Source organism: Ranitomeya imitator, chromosome 2, assembly GCF_032444005.1.
Source record: "Ranitomeya imitator isolate aRanImi1 chromosome 2, aRanImi1.pri, whole genome shotgun sequence".
NCBI lineage: Eukaryota > Metazoa > Chordata > Amphibia > Anura > Dendrobatidae > Ranitomeya > Ranitomeya imitator.
Window position 1 is genome coordinate 664,631,124 of NC_091283.1, and position 17,094 is coordinate 664,648,217.

The 17,094-nt window shown below is 46.3% G+C and overlaps 1 protein-coding gene across 1 annotated transcript in view; it reads left to right on the plus strand.

The window, feature by feature from the left end:
• The first annotated feature begins 2,735 nt into the window (after positions 1 to 2,735).
• The window catches only part of PRPF19 (pre-mRNA processing factor 19), a 100,615-nt gene continuing 86,256 nt past the window's right edge, over positions 2,736 to 17,094 (plus strand). The window contains exons 1-2 of the mRNA XM_069752986.1: positions 2,736 to 2,886; positions 12,086 to 12,235. Of these exons, the coding sequence (XP_069609087.1) occupies positions 2,868 to 2,886; positions 12,086 to 12,235 (169 nt within the window). The 5' untranslated portion in view covers positions 2,736 to 2,867. The remainder of the gene's footprint in view (positions 2,887 to 12,085; positions 12,236 to 17,094) is intronic.

The window sequence follows — 17,094 nt, forward strand, 5'->3', positions numbered from 1 at the left end:
TGAAAACTAAATCTCCGAGCAATAACAAATACTCGAAGATCACCCGAGCAACAAGTATACTCGCTCATCACTACTTATAGTTTATATTTAACAGCTGCTGCAGATCCACGGGTCATGTGAGGACCTCACCAGTGAGCAGTCTACATAAGAGTGGTTCCTGTGAAGAGTTCACCAGGGAGCAGTCTATATAAAAGTGGTTCCTGTGAGGACCTCACCAGTGAGCCATTTAGATAAGAGTAGTTCCTGTGAGGACCTCACCAGTGAGCCTTCTAGATAAGAGTAGTTCCTGTGATGACCTCACCAGTGAGTCTTCTAGATAAGAGTTGTCCTGTGAGGACCTCACCAGTGAGCCGTCTAGATAAGAGGTTCCTGTGAGGGCCTCACTGCAGCAGCTCCTGTCACCTCACCAGTGAGCCATCTAGATAAGAGCAGTTCCTGTGAGGACCTCACCAGTGAGCCGTCAAGTTCCTGTGAGGACCTCACTAATGAGTCTTCTAGATAAGAGTGGTCCTGTGAGGACCTCACCAGTGAGCCCTCTAGATAAGAGTGGTTCCTGTGAGGACCTCACTGCAGCAGCTCCTGTCACCTCACCAGTGAGCAGTCTAGATAAGAGCAGTTCCTGTAAGGACCTCACCAGTGAGCCGTCTAGATAAGAGCAGATCATGTGAGGACGTCACCAGTGAGCCGTCTAGATGAGAGTGGTTCCTGTGAGGACCTCACCAGTGAGCCGTCTATATAAGAGTGGTTCCTGTGAGGAGCTCACCAGTGAGCCTTCTAGATAACAGTGGTTCCTGTGACGGGCTCACCATTGAGCCTTCTAGATAAGAGTAACTCCTGTGAGGAGCTCACCAGTGAGCCGTCTAGATAATTGTGGTTCCTGTGAGGACCTCACCAGTGACCCTTCTAAATAAGAGTGGTTGCTGTGAGGACCTCACCAGTGAGCCGCCTATATAAGAGTGGTTGCTGTGAGTTCACCAGTGAGACATCTAGATAAGAGTGGTTCCTGTGAGGAACTCACCAGTGAGCCATCGAGATGAGAGTGGTTCCAGTGAGGAGCTCATCAGTGAGCCTTTTAGATAAGAGTGGTTCCTTTGAGGAGCTCACCAGTAAGCCTTCTAGATAAGAGTGGTTCCTGTGAGGAGCTCACCAGTGAGCCTTTTAGATAAGTGTGGTCCTGTGAGGACCTCACCAGTGAGCGCTCTAGATAAGAGTGGTTGCTGTGAGGACCTCACCAGTGAGCCGTCTATATAAGAGTGGTTGCTGTGAGGAGCTCACCAGTGAGCCATCTAGATAAGAGTGGTTCCTGTGAGTACCTCACCATTGAGCCGTCTATATAAGAGTGGTTGCTGTGAGGAGCTCACCAGTGAGCCGTCTATATAAGAGTGGTTCCTGTGAAGAGCTCACCAGTGAGCCCTCTACATAAGAGTGGTTCCTGTGAGGACCTCACCAGTGAGCCGTGTATATGAGTGGTTTCTGTGAAGAGCTCACCAGTGAGCCATCTATATAAGAGTGCTTCCTGTGAGGACCTCACCAGTAAGCCCTCTAGATAAGAGTGATTCCTGTGAGGACCTCACCAGTAAGCCCTCTAGATAAGAGTGGTTCCTGTGAGGACCTCACCAGTAAGCCCTCTAGATAAGAGTGATTCCTGTGAGGACCTCACCAGTGAGCCGTCTCTATAAGAGTGGTCCTGTGGGGAGCTCACCAGTGAGCTGTGTAGATAAGAGTGGTTCCTGTGAGACGCTCACCAGTGAATCTTCTAGATAAGAGTGGTTCCTGTGAAGAGTTCACCAATGAGCAATCTATATAAGAATGGTTCCTGTGAGGACCTCACCAGTGAGTCTTCTAGATAAGAGTGGTTCCTGTGAGGACCTCTCCAGTGAGCCGTCTATATAAGAATGGTTCCTGTGAGGACCTCACCAGTGAGTCTTCTAGATAAGAGCGGTTCCTGTGAGGACCTCGCCAGTGAGTCTTCTAGATAAGAGTAGTTCCTGTGAGGACCTCACCAGTGAGTCTTCTAGATAAGAGTGGTTCCTGTGAGGAGTTCACCAGTGAGTCTTCTAGATAAGAGTGGTTCCTGTGAGGACCTCACCAGTGAGTCTTCTAGATAAGAGTGGTTCCTGTGAGGAGTTCACCAGTGAGTCTTCTAGATAAGAGTGGTTCCTGTGAGGAGTTCACCAGTGAGTCTTCTAGATAAGAGTGGTTCCTGTGAGGACCTCACCAGTGAGTCTTCTAGATAAGAGTGGTTCCTGTGAGGAGTTCACCAGTGAGTCTTCTAGATAAGAGTGGTTCCTGTGAGGACCTCACCAGTGAGTCTTCTAGATAAGAGTGGTTCCTGTGAGGACCTCACCAGTGAGTCTTCTAGGAGTGGTTCCTGTGAGGACCTCACCAGTGAGTCTTCTAGATAAGAGTGGTTCCTGTGAGGAGTTCACCAGTGAGTCTTCTAGGAGTGGTTCCTGTGAGGACCTCACCAGTGAGTCTTCTAGATAAGAGTGGTTCCTGTGAGGAGTTCACCAGTGAGTCTTCTAGGAGTGGTTCCTGTGAGGACCTCACTGCAGCAGCTCCTGTCACCTCACCAGTGAGCCGTCTACAGTGGAGCTGCTGGAAGGAGACCATCCCAGAAGCCACTCCAGTCTAGACGCAACCTTCCTGTCATTCCTCCTCAGCCTGCCACATGACCGCCGAGAGACACGTGACGCCATAGCTATCAGGCGGCCACACGTGCTGCCAGCTGTCCTAACTCGGAAGTTCTCGGCTTTGGAGCGGAAGCGGAAGACGCGAGCACGGTGCTATTTGGCGGCACAGTCTCCTATTCTTGTTGCCTATCGGAAGGAGAGCGGCCATAGGAGCGCGGCGAGGAGCTGAGCGCCATGTCTCTCACGTGCTTTAGTAAGTCGCCTCCGTGTGCAGTTGCCCAGCAGTGGGTCTGTGCTCTTGTGGGTCCGTTACCTGCGCCCCTGGAGGAGTTGCTGTGTTTGGGGGGCACAGCCCGGTGGATGTATGCGCCCCTGTCAGCTTCTGCGGCCGGTGATGGCGCACACTGCACAGCAGAGCTAGTAGTTCTATTGCTGAGCTGTCCTTAGGAAAGGTGATCCATATCTGCTGGCTCTGGCAGTGCCATCTGCTCACACAGGAGCATGGCAGTGTTGTCAGCTCCTTAGTGGTGGTTGCCAGGATCTTCGCACCCACGACCAATACTTGGTAGCGCCGCTCTCTATCACACTGTGCAGGTCACGGCTGACCCCCTCCACGCCACCGCCCTAATGGTGACCCCCTCTTTTAGGGATAGCTCCTAGTAGTGGAAGACCTGCCCGGCCTAGTTGCCCTATGTCAGTAAATCCTGTTACCGGCCATGCTCACTGTTCCATTGATCTCCTGCTCTCCCTTAATGGTGCTGCTGGAGGATGGCAATGATCTGCACCGTGGACACAATTGCAGCCATGACTGCCGAAGACTAGAAAGGAGTAGCGCCATTCTATCATTGTTTTCTCATTTCATTGTCTGAAACCTGTGACAAACGTGAACTCTGGATGCTGACTACCACCCCTACCATGCTCTGTTCAACTTACAAAGGGAATCAGGACCTGGCGGGTTCTTTAACCCCTTTACCCCCAAGGGTGGTTTGCACGTTAATGACCGGGCCAGTTTTTACAATTCTGACCACTGTCCCTTTATGAGGTTATAACTCTGGAACACTTCAACGGATCCCGGTGATTCTGACATTGTTTTCTCGTGACATATTGTACTTGTAGTGGTAACATTTCTTTGATGTTACCTGCGTTTATTTGTGAAAAAAAAACGTAAATTTGGAAAATTTCGTAATTTTCCAGCTTTGAATTTTTATGCAATTAAATCAGATGTCACACAAAATACATAATAAATAACATTTCCCACATGTCTACTTTACATCAGCACAATTTTGGAACCAAAATTTTTTTTTGTTAGGGAGTTATAAGGGTTATAAGTTGACCAGCAAATTCTCATTTTTACACCATTTTTTTTTAGGGACCACATCTCATTTGAAGTCATTTTGAGGGGTCTATATAATAGAAAATACCCAAGTGTGACACCATTCTAAAAACTGCACCCCTCAAGGTGCTCAAAACCACATTCAAGAAGTTTATTAACCCTTCTGGTGCTTCACAGGAATTTTTGGAATGTTTAAATAAAAATGAACATTTAACTTTTTTTCACAAAAAATTTACTTCAGCTCCAATTTGTTTTATTCTACCAAGGGTAACAGGAGAAAATGGACCCCAAAAGTTGTTGTACAATTTCTCCTAAGTACGCCGATACCCCATATGTGGGGGTAAACCACTGTTTGGGCGCATGACAGAGCTCGGAAGCGAAGGAGGGCAATTTGATTTTTCAATGCAAAATTGACAGGAATTGAGATGTGACGCCATGTTGCGTTTGGAGAGCCCCTGATCTGCCTAAACAGTGGAAACCCCCACAAGTGACACCATTTTGGAAAGTAGACCCCCTAAGGAACTTATCTAGAGGTGTGGTGAGCACTTTGACTCACCAAGTGCTTCACAGAAGTTTATAATGCAGAACCGCAAAAATAAAAAATCATATTTTTGCCCCCAATTTTTTATTTTCCCAAGGGTAAGAGAAGAAATTGGACCCAAAAAGTTGTTGTACAATTTGTCCTGAGTACGCTGATACCCCATATGTGGGGGGGGGGGAAACCACCGTTTGGGCGCATGGCAGGGCTCGGAAGGGGAGGAGCGCCATTTGGAATGCAGACTTAGATGGAATGGTCTGCAGGCGTCACATTGCGTTTGCAGAGCCCCTAGTGTACCTAAACAGTAGAAACCACCCCACAAGTGACCCCATATTGGAAACTAGACCCCCCAAGGAACTTATCTAGATGTGTTGTGAGAACTTTGAACCCCCAAGTGTTTCACTACAGTTTATAACGCAGAGCCGAGAAAATAAAAAATCTTTTTTTTTTCCCACAAAAATTATTTTTTTAGCCCCCAGTTTTGTATTTTCCCAAGGGTAACAGGAGAAATTGGACCCCAAAAGTTGTTGTCCTATTTGTCCTGAGTACGCTGATACCCCATATGTTGGGGTAAACCCCTGTTTGGGCGCATGGGAGAGCTCGGAAGGGAAGGAGCACTGTTTTACTTTTTCAACGCAGAATTGGCTGGAATTGAGATCAGACGCCATGTCGCGTTTGGAGAGCCCCTGATGTGCCTAAACAGTGGAAACCCCTCAATTATAACTGAAACCCTAACCCAAACACACCCCTAACCCTAATCCCAACAGTAACCCTAACCACACCTCTAACCCAGACACACCCCTAACCCTAATCCCAACCGTAAATGTAATCCTAACCGTAGCCCTAGCCCTAATGGGAAAATGGAAATACATTTTTTTTAAATTTTTCCCTAACTAAGGGGGTGATGAAGGGGGGTTTGATTTACTTTTCTAGCGGGTTTTTTAGCGGATTTTTATGATTGGCAGCCGTCACACACTGAAAGACGCTTTTTATTGCAAAAAATATTTTTTGCGTTACCACATTTTGAGAGCTATAATTTTTCCATATTTTTGTCCACAGAGTCATGTGAGGTCTTGTTTTTTGCGGGACGAGTTGATGTTTTTATTGGTAACATTTTCGGGCACATGACATTTTTTGATTGCTTTTTATTCCGATTTTTGTGAGGCAGAATTACCAAAAACCAGCTTTCATGAACTTCTTTTGGGGGAGGCGTTTGTACCGTTCCGCGTTTGGTAAAATTGATAAAGCAGTTTTATTCTTCGGGTCAGTATGTTTACAGCGATACCGTTTTGGCGCTTTTATACGATAAAAACTTTTACAGAAAAAAATTATTTTTGCATCGCTATATTCTGAGGACTATATACCTTTTTTATTTTTTCGCTGATGATGCTGTGTGGCGGCTCGTTTTTTGCGGGACAAGATGACGTTTTCAGCGGTACCATGGTTATTTATAACCGTCTTTTTGATCGCGTGTTATTCCACTTTTTGTTTGGCGGTATGAGAAGAAAGCGTTGTTTTTTGCCTTGTGTGTGTTTTTTTTTTTTTTTTTTTTTTTTACGGTGTTCACTGAAGGGGTTAACTAGTGATATAGTTTTATAGGTGGGGTCGCTACGGACGCGGCAATACTAAATGTGTGTACTTCTATTGTTTTTTGTTTTTTTTTTTAATTTAGATAAGTGTATTTATGGGAATAATATATATATTTTTTTCTTTATTTAGGAATTTTTTTTTTTTTACACATTTGGAATTTTTTTTTTTTTTTTACTTGGTCCCAGGGGGTACATTACAGATCGGTGATCTGACAGTTTGCACAGCACTCTGTCAGATCACGGATCTGACTTGCAGCACTGCAGGCTTCACAGTGCCTGCTCTGAGCAGGCACTTGGTAAGCCACGTCCCTCCCTGCAGGACCCGGATGCCGCGGCCATCTTGGATCCAGGCCTGGAGCAGGGAGGGAGGTAGGGAGACCCTCGCAGCAACGCGATCACATCGCGTTGCTGCGGGGGGCTAGGGGAAGCACGCAGGGAGCCCCTCCCTGCGCGACGCTTCCCTATAACGCCGGCACACCGCGATCATGTTTGATTTCCCCCCCCCCCCCCACCCCCCCGGGACAAAGTGTAAAAAAAAAATAATTCAAAATGTGTTAAAAAAAAAAAAAAAAATCCTAAATGATGAAAGAATAAAATATTATTCCCATAAATACATTTATCTAAAAAAAAAAAAAAAAATGTACACATTTAGTATTGCCACATCCGTAACGACCCGACCTATAAAACTGGCCCACTAGTTAACCCCTTCAGTAAACACCGTAAGAAAAGAGGCAAAAAAACAACGCTTTATCATACCGCCGAACAAAAAGTGGAATAACACGCGATCAAAAAGACAGATATAAATAACAATGGTACCGATGAAAACGTCATCTTGTCCCGCAAAAAAAACGAGCCGCCATACAGCATCATCAGCAAAAAATAAAAAAGTTATATTCCTCAGAATAAAGTGATGCAAAAATAATTCTTTTCTCTATAAAATAGTTATCGTATAAAAGCGCCAAAACATGAAAAAATGATATAAATGAGGTGTCGCTGTAATCGTACTGACCCGAAGAATAAAACTGCTTTATCAATTTTACCAAACGCGGAACAGTATAAACGCCTCCCCCAAAAGAAATTCATGAATCGCTGGTTTTTGGTCATTCTGCCTCACAAAAATCGGAATAAAAAGCGATCAAAAAATGTCACGTGCCCAAAAATGTTACCAATAAAAATGTAAGCTCGTCCCGCAAAAAACAAGACCTCACATGACTCTGTGGACTCAAATATGGAAAAATTATATCTCTCAAAATGTGGTAACGCAAAAAATATTTTTTGCAATAAAAAGCGTCTTTCAGTGTGTGACGGCTGCCAATCATAAAAATCCGCTAAAAAACCCGCTATAAAAGTAAATCAAACCCCCCTTCATCACCCCCTTAGTTAGGAAAAAATTTAAAAAAAATGTATTTCCATTTTCCCATTAGGGTTAAGGCCCCTTCACATTAAGCGACGCTGCAGCGATACAGACAACGATCCGGATCGCTGCAGCGTCGCTGTTTGGTCGCTGGAGAGCTGTCACACAGACCGCTCTCCAGCGACCAACGATGCCGGTAACCAGGGTAAACATCGGGTAACTAAGCGCAGGGCCGCGCTTAGTAACCCGATGTTTACCCTGGTTACCATGCTAAAGGTAAAAAAAAACAAACACTACATACTTACCTACCGCTGTCTGTCCTCCAGCGCTGCGCTCTGCTTCTCTGCTCTCCTCCTGTACTGTCTGTGAGCCGGAAAGCAGAGCGGTGACGTCACCGCTCTGCTTTCCGGCTCACAGACAGTACAGGAGGAGTGCAGAGCATAGCGCTGGAGGACAGACAGCGGTAGGTAAGTATGTAGTGTTTGTTTTTTTTTACTTTTAGCATGGTAACCAGGGTAAACATCGGGTTACTAAGCGCGGCCCTGCGCTTAGTTACCCGATGTTTACCCTGGTTACCAGTGAAGACATCGCTGGATCGGTGTCACACAAGCCGATCCAGCGATGTCACCAGGGAGTCCAGCGACGAAATAAAGTTCTGGACTTTATTCAGCGACCAACGATCTCCCAGCAGGGGCCTGATCGTTGGTCGCTGTCACACATAACGATTTCATTAACGATATCGTTGCTACGTCACAAATGGCAACGATATCGTTAACAATATCGTTATGTGTGAAGGTACCTTTAGGGCTAGGGGTAAGGCTACAGTTAGGGTTGGGGCTAAAGTTAGGGTTAAGGTTTAGATTACATTTACGGTTGGGATTAGGGTTAGGGGTGTGTCTGGGTTAGAGGTGTGGTTAGGGTTACTGTTGGGATTAGGGTTAGGGGTGTGTTTGGATTAGGGTTTGTTATAATTGGGAGGTTTCCACTGTTTAGGCACATCAGTGGCTCTCCAAACGCAACATGGCGTCCCATCTCAATTCCAGCCAATTCTGCGTTGAAAAAGTAAAACAGTGCTCCTTCCCTTCCGAGCTCTCCCGTGTGCCCAAACAGGGGTTTACCCCAACATATGGGGTATCGGCGTACTCAGGACAAATTGGACAACAACTTTTGGGGTCGAATTTCTCCTGTTAATCTTGGGGAAAATACAAAACTGGGGGCTAAAAAATAATTTTTGTGATAAAATTGTTTTTTTTTTTTTTTTACGGCTCTGCATTATAAACTTCTGTGAAGCCCTTGGTGGGTCAAAGCGCTCACCACACATCTAGATAAGTTCCTTAGGGGGTATACGTTCCAAAATGGTGTCACTTGTGGGGGGGTTTCAATGTTTAGGCACATCAGTGGCTCTCCAAACGCAACATGGTGTCCCATCTCGATTCCAGTCAATTTTGCATTGAAAAGTCAAATGGCGCACCTTCGCTTCTGAGCTCTCCCATGCGCCCAAACAGTGGTTTACCCCCACATATGGGGTATCGGCGTACTCAGGACAAATTGTACAACAACTTTTGGGGTCCAATTTGTCCTGTTACCCTTGGTAAAATAAAACAAATTGGAGCTGAAATAAATTTTTTGTGAAAAAAAGTTAAATGTTCATTTTTATTTAAACATTCCAAAAATTCCTGTGAAGCACCAGAAGGGTTAATAAACTTCTTGAATATGGTTTTGAGCACCTTGAGGGGTGCAGTTTTTAGAATGGTGTCACACTTGGGTATTTTCTATCATATAGACCCCTCAAAATGACTTCAAATGAGATGTGGTCCCTAAAAACAAAATGGTGTTGTAAAAATGAGAAATTGCTGGTCAACTTTTAACCCTTAACGTCCTAACAAAAAAAAAATGTTGGTTCCAAAATTGTGCTGATGTAAAGTAGACATGTGGGAAACGTTACTTATTAAGTATTTTATGTGACATACCGTATATACTCGAGTATAAGCCGACCCGAGTATAAGCCGACCCCCCTAATTTTGCCACAAAAAACTGGGAAAACTTATTGACTCGAGTATAAGCCTAGGGTGGAAATGCAGCATTTACCGGTGAATTTCAAAAATAAAAATAGATCATTATTTCCCCATAGCTGTGCCATATAGTGCTCTGCACCGTTCATATTTCCCCATAGGTGTGAACCATATAGTGCTCTGCACCGTTCATTGTGCCCCCTAGCTGTGCCATATACGGTGCTCTGCACCGTTCATTGTGCCCCATAGATGTGCCATATACGGTGCTCTGCACCGTTCACTGTGCCCCATAGCTGTGCTGTGCCATATACGGTGCTCTGCACCGTTCACTGTGCCCCATAGCTGTGCTGTGCCATATACGGTGCTCTGCACCGTTCACTGTGCCCCATACATAGCTGTGCTGTGCCATATACGGTGCTCTGCACCGTTCACTGTGCCCCATAGCTGTGCCATATACGGTGCTCTGCACCGTTCACTGTGCCCCATAGCTGTGCCATATACAGTGCTCTGCACCGTTCACTGTGCCCCATAGCTGTGCTGTGCCATATACGGTGCTCTGCACCGTTCACTGTGCCCCATAGCTGTGCTGTGCCATATACGGTGCTCTGCACCGTTCACTGTGCCCCATACATAGCTGTGCTGTGCCATATACGGTGCTCTGCACCGTTCACTGTGCCCCATAGCTGTGCCATATACGGTGCTCTGCACCGTTCACTGTGCCCCATAGCTGTGCCATATACGGTGCTCTGCACCGTTCACTGTGCCCCATAGCTGTGCTGTGCCATATACGGTGCTCTGCACCGTTCACTGTGCCCCATAGCTGTGCTGTGCCATATACGGTGCTCTGCACCGTTCACTGTGCCCCATACATAGCTGTGCTGTGCCATATACGGTGCTCTGCACCGTTCACTGTGCCCCATAGCTGTGCTGTGCCATATACGGTGCTCTGCACCGTTCACTGTGCCCCATAGCTGTGCTCTGCACCGTTCACTGTGCCCCATAGCTGTGCCATATACGGTGCTCTGCACCGTTCACTGTGCCCCATAGCTGTGCTGTGCCATATACGGTGCTCTGCACCGTTCACTGTGCCCCATAGCTGTGCTGTGCCATATACGGTGCTCTGCACCGTTCACTGTGCCCCATAGCTGTGCTGTGCCATATACGGTGCTCTGCACCGTTCACTGTGCCCCATAGCTGTGCTGTGCCATATACGGTGCTCTGCACCGTTCACTGTGCCCCATAGCTGTGCTGTGCCATATACGGTGCTCTGCACCGTTCACTGTGCCCCATAGCTGTGCTGTGCCATATACGGTGCTCTGCACCGTTCACTGTGCCCCATAGCTGTGCTGTGCCATATACGGTGCTCTGCACCGTTCACTGTGCCCCATAGCTGTGCTGTGCCATATACGGTGCTCTGCACCGTTCACTGTGCCCCATAGCTGTGCCATATACGGTGCTCTGCACCGTTCACTGTGCCCCATAGCTGTGCTGTGCCATATACGGTGCTCTGCACCGTTCACTGTGCCCCATAGCTGTGCTGTGCCATATACGGTGCTCTGCACCGTTCACTGTGCCCCATAGATGTTCCACATAAATTTGTGCCGCCGCTGCCGCAATAAAGAAAAAAAAACACATACTCACCTCCCTTGATTGCAGCTCTCGGCGTCTCGTTCCGGCGCCTCCATCTTCCCGGCGTCTCTGCTCTGACTGATCAGGCAGAGGGCGCCGCGCACACTGTATGCGTCATCGCGCCCTCTGCCTGATCAGTCAGAGAGCAGAGACGCCGGGAAGATGGAGACGCCGGGAAGATGGATCGGCGCCCGGCGGCTGGAACGAGGACAGGTGAATATGCTATACTTACCTAGTCCTGGCGATCCTCGCGCTGTCCCCTCCTGTCTTCGGTGCCGCAGCTTCTTTCTCTATCAGCGGTCACCGGCACCGCTGATTAGAGAAATGAATAAGCGGCTCCGCCCCTATGGGAGGTGGAGCCGCTTATTCATTTCTGTAATGAGCGGTCCCACGTGACCGCTGAAGAGAGGAAGAAACTGCAGCGCCGAAGCCCGTGGGACGGCAGGGACAGCGCGAGGATCGCTGGGACTAGGTAAGTATACCCCAGCGCCCTCACCCCCTCACCCGCCGACCCCACCGCTACCGTGACTCGAGTATAAGCCGAGGGGGGCACTTTCAGCCCAAAAATTTGGGCTGAAAATCTCGGCTTATACTCGAGTATATACGGTATGTCTGTGATTTAATTGCATAAAAATTCAAAGTTGGAAAATTGTGAAAAAAAACAGAAATTTGGCAAAAATTTTGAAAATTTCGAAAACGCAGGTAATATCAAATAAATGTTACCACTATCATGAAGTACAATATATCACGAGAAAACAGTGTCAGAATCACTGGGATCCGTTGAAGCGTTCCAGAGTTATAACCTCATAAAGGGACAGTGGTCAGAATTGTAAAAATTGGCCCGGTCATTAACGTGCAAACCACCCTTGGGGGTTAATAGAACATTAGGTCAATGACTATTGACCGCTTCAAATGCCTCTTCCTGAGATATATTTGTGTATGTATAAATATTTCTATTTTAAACTTTTTTTTTTTTTTTTTCTTTTTCCTTTTATAGTCAGTAATGAGGTTACAGATCGTCCTTGTATATCTCCACTATCGGGTCATGTCTTTGATAGGCGTCTCATTGAGAAATATCTGGCGGAAAATGGGACAGATCCAGTAACAAATCAACCATTGAGTGAAGATCAGTTGATTGATATTAAAGGTAAGTTTTGTTCCAGTGTTGGTTGTACAATTCTGTGTCCAATCTTTAAAACCCAATGTTAGACACACATCATTTGTTTAGCAATGGGGGTTTAACATTTTTGATTGCTACTGTAAATGTACTAAGTATGGTCATAAGCAAAATTTGTAAAAACCAATGAAATAAGAACAATTTTTAATTAGCTTGAAAGAGCTACAGTAATATAACAAGCAGTTGTATGACACGTTTCTACATCTTAGTAGGGCACATTTGGCTGTTATGATCTGCCGCAAACATCATGTATAGCCAGGCCCCAGCATCTGACAGCTTTCTCGAGGAATCTTGGCCGATTTAACATTGGCAACAGCCTTCAGGTCACTAATATTTGTTGTTTGTTAACCCCTTTCTGCCAGCTGACGGAATAGTACATCAGCTGGCAGATCCCCTGCTTTGAGGTGGGCTCCGGCGGTAAGCCCACCTCAAAGCCGCGACATGTCAGCTGTTTTGTACAGCTGACATGTGCGCGCAATGAGCGCGAGCGGAATCGCGATCCGCCCGCGCCCATTAACTAGTTAAATGCCGCCGTCAAGCGCTGACAGCGGCATTTAACTAGCGCTCCCGGCCGCGCGGCCGGCAGTACTCGCACTGCGGACCCCCGTCACATGATCGGGGGTCAGCAGTGCATCGCCATAACAACCAGAGGTCTCCTTGAGACCTCTATGGTTGTTGATGGCCGATTGCTTTGAGCGCCACCCTGTGGTCGGCGTTCAATGCAACCCTGCATTTCTGCTACATAGAGGTGATCTGTACATCACCTCTATGTAGCAGAGCCGATCGAGTTATGCATGCTTCTAGCCTCCCACGGAGGCTATTGAAGCATGCCAAAATTTAAAAAAAAAAGTGATTAAAAATATAAAAAAAATAAATATATAAAAGTTCAAATCACCCCCCTTTCGCCCCAATCAAAATAAAACAATTAAAAAAAAATCAAACATACACATATTTGGTATCGCCGCGTTCAGAATCGCCCGATCTATCAATAAAAACAAAAGATTAACCTGACCGCTAAATGACGTAGCGAGAAAAAAAATCAAAACGCCAAAATTACGTTTTTTGGTCGCCGCGACATTGCATTAAAATGCAATAACGGGTGATCAAAAGAACGTATCTACACCAAAATGGTATCATTAAAAACGCCAGCTCGGCACGCAAAAAATAAGCCCTCACCTGACCCCAGATGACGAAAATTGGAGAAGCTACGGGTATCGGAAAATCACGCAATTTTTTTTTTTTTTTTTTTTAGCAAAATTTGGAATTTTTTTTCACCACTTACCGTATATACTCGAGTATAAGCCGACCCCCCCTAATTTTGCCACAAAAAAACTGGGAAAACTTATTGACTCGAGTATAAGCCTAGGGTAGAAAATGCAGCATTTACCGGTGAATTTCAAAAATAAAAATAGATGCTCCATACCGTTCATTATTGCCCCATAGATGCTCCATATACAACTGTGCTATATAGAATGCTCTGCACCGTTGATTATGGCCCCATAGATGCTCCTTATAATGCTGTGCCATATATGCTCTGCACCTTTGATTATGGCCCCATAGGTGCTCCTTATAATGCTGTGCCCCATATATGCTCTGCACCTTTGATTATGGCCCCATAGGTGCTCCTTATAATGCTGTGCCCCATATATGCTCTGCACCTTTATGGCCCCATAGGTGCTCCTTATAATTCTGTGCCCCATTTATGCTCTGCACCTTTATGGCCCCATAGGTGCTCCTTATAATGCTGTGCCCCATATATGCTCTGCACCTTTATGGCCCCATAGATGCTCCTTATAATGCTGTGCCCCATATATGCTCTGCACCTTTATGGCCCCATAGGTGCTCCTTATAATGCTGTGCCCCTTATATGCTCTGCACCTTTATGGCCCCATAGGTGCTCCTTATAATGCTGTGCCCCTTATATGCTCTGCACCTTTATGGCCCCATAGGTGCTCCTTAGAATGCTGCTGGTGCTGCCATAAAAAAAAAAAAAAAAATCACATACTCACCTCTCTTCTCAGGACGCCGGCGCTTTCAATAATTACCTGCTCCTCGTGCGGCTCCGTCTCCAGCACTGACGCTCAGCAGAGGGCGCGCACTGACTACGTCACAGCGCCCTCTAACCTGAGCGTCATTGCTAGAGGACGCTGCAGACGGAGCCGCACCGGAGCGAGGAGCAGGTAATTATAGCGCTGCGCTCCCCTTACCTGCTGCGGCGCGGTCCCTGCAGTCCCTGGCTTCTCCGGCGCTGCAGCTTCTTCCTGTAATTGAGCGGTCACATGGCACCGATCATTTACAGCAATGAATATGCGGCTCCTCCCCTATGGGGGTGGAGCTGCCTATTCATTTCTGTAATGAGCGGTGCCATGTGACCGCTCAGTGCAGGAAGAATCTGCAGCGCCGGAGAAGCCAGGGACTGCAGGGACCTCGCTGGGAGCAGGTAAGTATGACTACACAGCCCCCGCTCCCCCTCACCTGCTGACACCCGGGTATATGACTCGAGTATAAGCCGAGAGGGGGACTTTCAGCCCAAAAAAATGGGCTGAAAATCTCGGCTTATACTCGAGTATATACGGTAGATAAAAAATAACCTAGACATGTTTGGTGTCTATGAACTCGTAATGACCTGGAGAATCATAATGGCAGGTTAGTTTTAGCATTTAGTGAACCTAGCAAAAAAGCCAAACAAAAAACAAGTGTGAGATTGCACTTTTTTTGCAATTTCATCACACTTGGAATTTTTTTCCCATTTTCTGTTACATGGCATGGTAAAATCAATGATGTCGTTCAAAAGTACATCTCGTCCCGCAAAAAATAGGCCCTCACATGGCCATATTTACGGAAAAACAAAAAAGTTATGGCTCTGGGAAGGAGGGGAGCAAAAAACGAAAATGAAAAAGCGGAAAAAGCTCCGGGGGTGAAGGGGTTAAGAGAGTGGTCAAAAAAGTTAAAGGGACTTTGTCGGCACAGAAGGATTGCTCAAACCAAGTACAGGCACGATTTGCTTTATGGCGGAGCCAATTATTTAATTGCTTCTCCCCCACCTGCTTGTTTTCCTTCCATCTCATCTTTTCTCTGGCTGTATGAAGCCAAAACTGTCAATCAAAGAGAAGGGTGGAGATAGAGGGGAAAACAAGCAGGTGGGTGTATGTGTTTGGCCTCGCAATGGTACACAGGGCACCTGTACTTTAAGAGACTGTCAGCACAGAATGACAGTTAAAACAAAGGCACCTTAAAGGGACTGTCAACACAGAATGACTGTGGAAACAAAGTACAAGTGCTGACTGCCTCACAGCAGACCCAGTCATTTAAATAATGAAGAGGGAGTGGGAACCAGGGAGAGTCAGCTCTCCACAATCTGAAGCAGCTTGTCAGCTGGGTACACTGCACGGAGCTTCACTACTCCAGGCAGATACAGGTCCTTCTCAAAAAATTAGCATATAGTGTTAAATTTCATTATTTACCATAATGTAATGATTACAATTAAACTTTCATATATTATAGATTCATTATCCACCAACTGAAATTTGTCAGGTCTTTTATTGTTTTAATACTGATGATTTTGGCATACAACTCCTGATAACCCAAAAAACCTGTCTCAATAAATTAGCATATTTCACCCATCCAATCAAATAAAAGTGTTTTTTAATAACAAACAAAAAAAACAAATAATAATGTTCAGTTATGCACTCAATACTTGGTCGGGAATCCTTTGGCAGAAATGACTGCTTCAATGTGGCGTGGCATGGAGGCAATCAGCCTGTGACACTGCTGAGATGTTATGGAGGCCCAGGATGCTTCAATAGCGGCCTTAAGCTCATCCAGAGTGTTGGGTCTTGCGTCTCTCAACTTTCTCTTCACAATATCCCACAGATTCTCTATGGGGTTCAGGTCAGGAGAGTTGGCAGGCCAATTGAGCACAGTAATTCCATGGTCAGTAAACCATTTACCAGTGGTTTTGGCACTGTGAGCAGGTGCCAGGTCGTGCTGAAAAATGAAATCTTCATCTCCATAAAGCATTTCAGCCGATGGAAGCATGAAGTGCTCCAAAATCTCCTGATAGCTAGCTGCATTGACCCCGCCCTTGATGAAACACAGTGGACCAACACCAGCAGCTGACATGGCACCCCACACCATCACTGACTGTGGGTACTTGACACTGGACTTCAGGCATTTTGGCATTTCCTTCTCCCCAGTCTTCCTCCAGACTCTGGCACCTTGATTTCCGAATGACATGCAAAATTTGCTTTCATCAGAAAAAAGTACTTGGGACTACTTAGCAACAGTCCAGTGCTGCTTCTCTGTAGCTCAAAAGTGGCTTTACCTGGGGAATGCGGCACCTGTAGCTCATTTCCTGCACACGCCTGTGCACGGTGGCTCTGGATGTTTCCACACCAGACTCAGTCCACTGCTTCCTCAGGTTCCCCAAGGTCTGGAATCGGTCCTTCTCCACAATCTTCCTCAGGGTCCGGTCTCCTCTTCTCGTTGTACAGCGTTTTCTGCCACATTGTTTCCTTCCAACAGACTTACCATTGAGGTGCCTTGATACAGCACTCTGGGAACAGCCTATTTGTTGAGAAATTTCTTTCTGGGTCTTACCCTCTTGCTTGAGGGTGTCAATGATGGCCTTCTTGACATCTGTCAGGTCGCTAGTCTTACCCATGATGGGGGTTTTGAGTAATGAACCAGGCAGGGAGTTTATAAAAGCCTCAGGTATCTTTTGCATGTGTTTAGAGTTAATTAGTTGATTCAGAAGATTAGGGTAATAGGTCGTTTAGAGAACCTTTTCCAGGTCGTCCACATGACAGCACCACAGGAGGTTGCTCTTC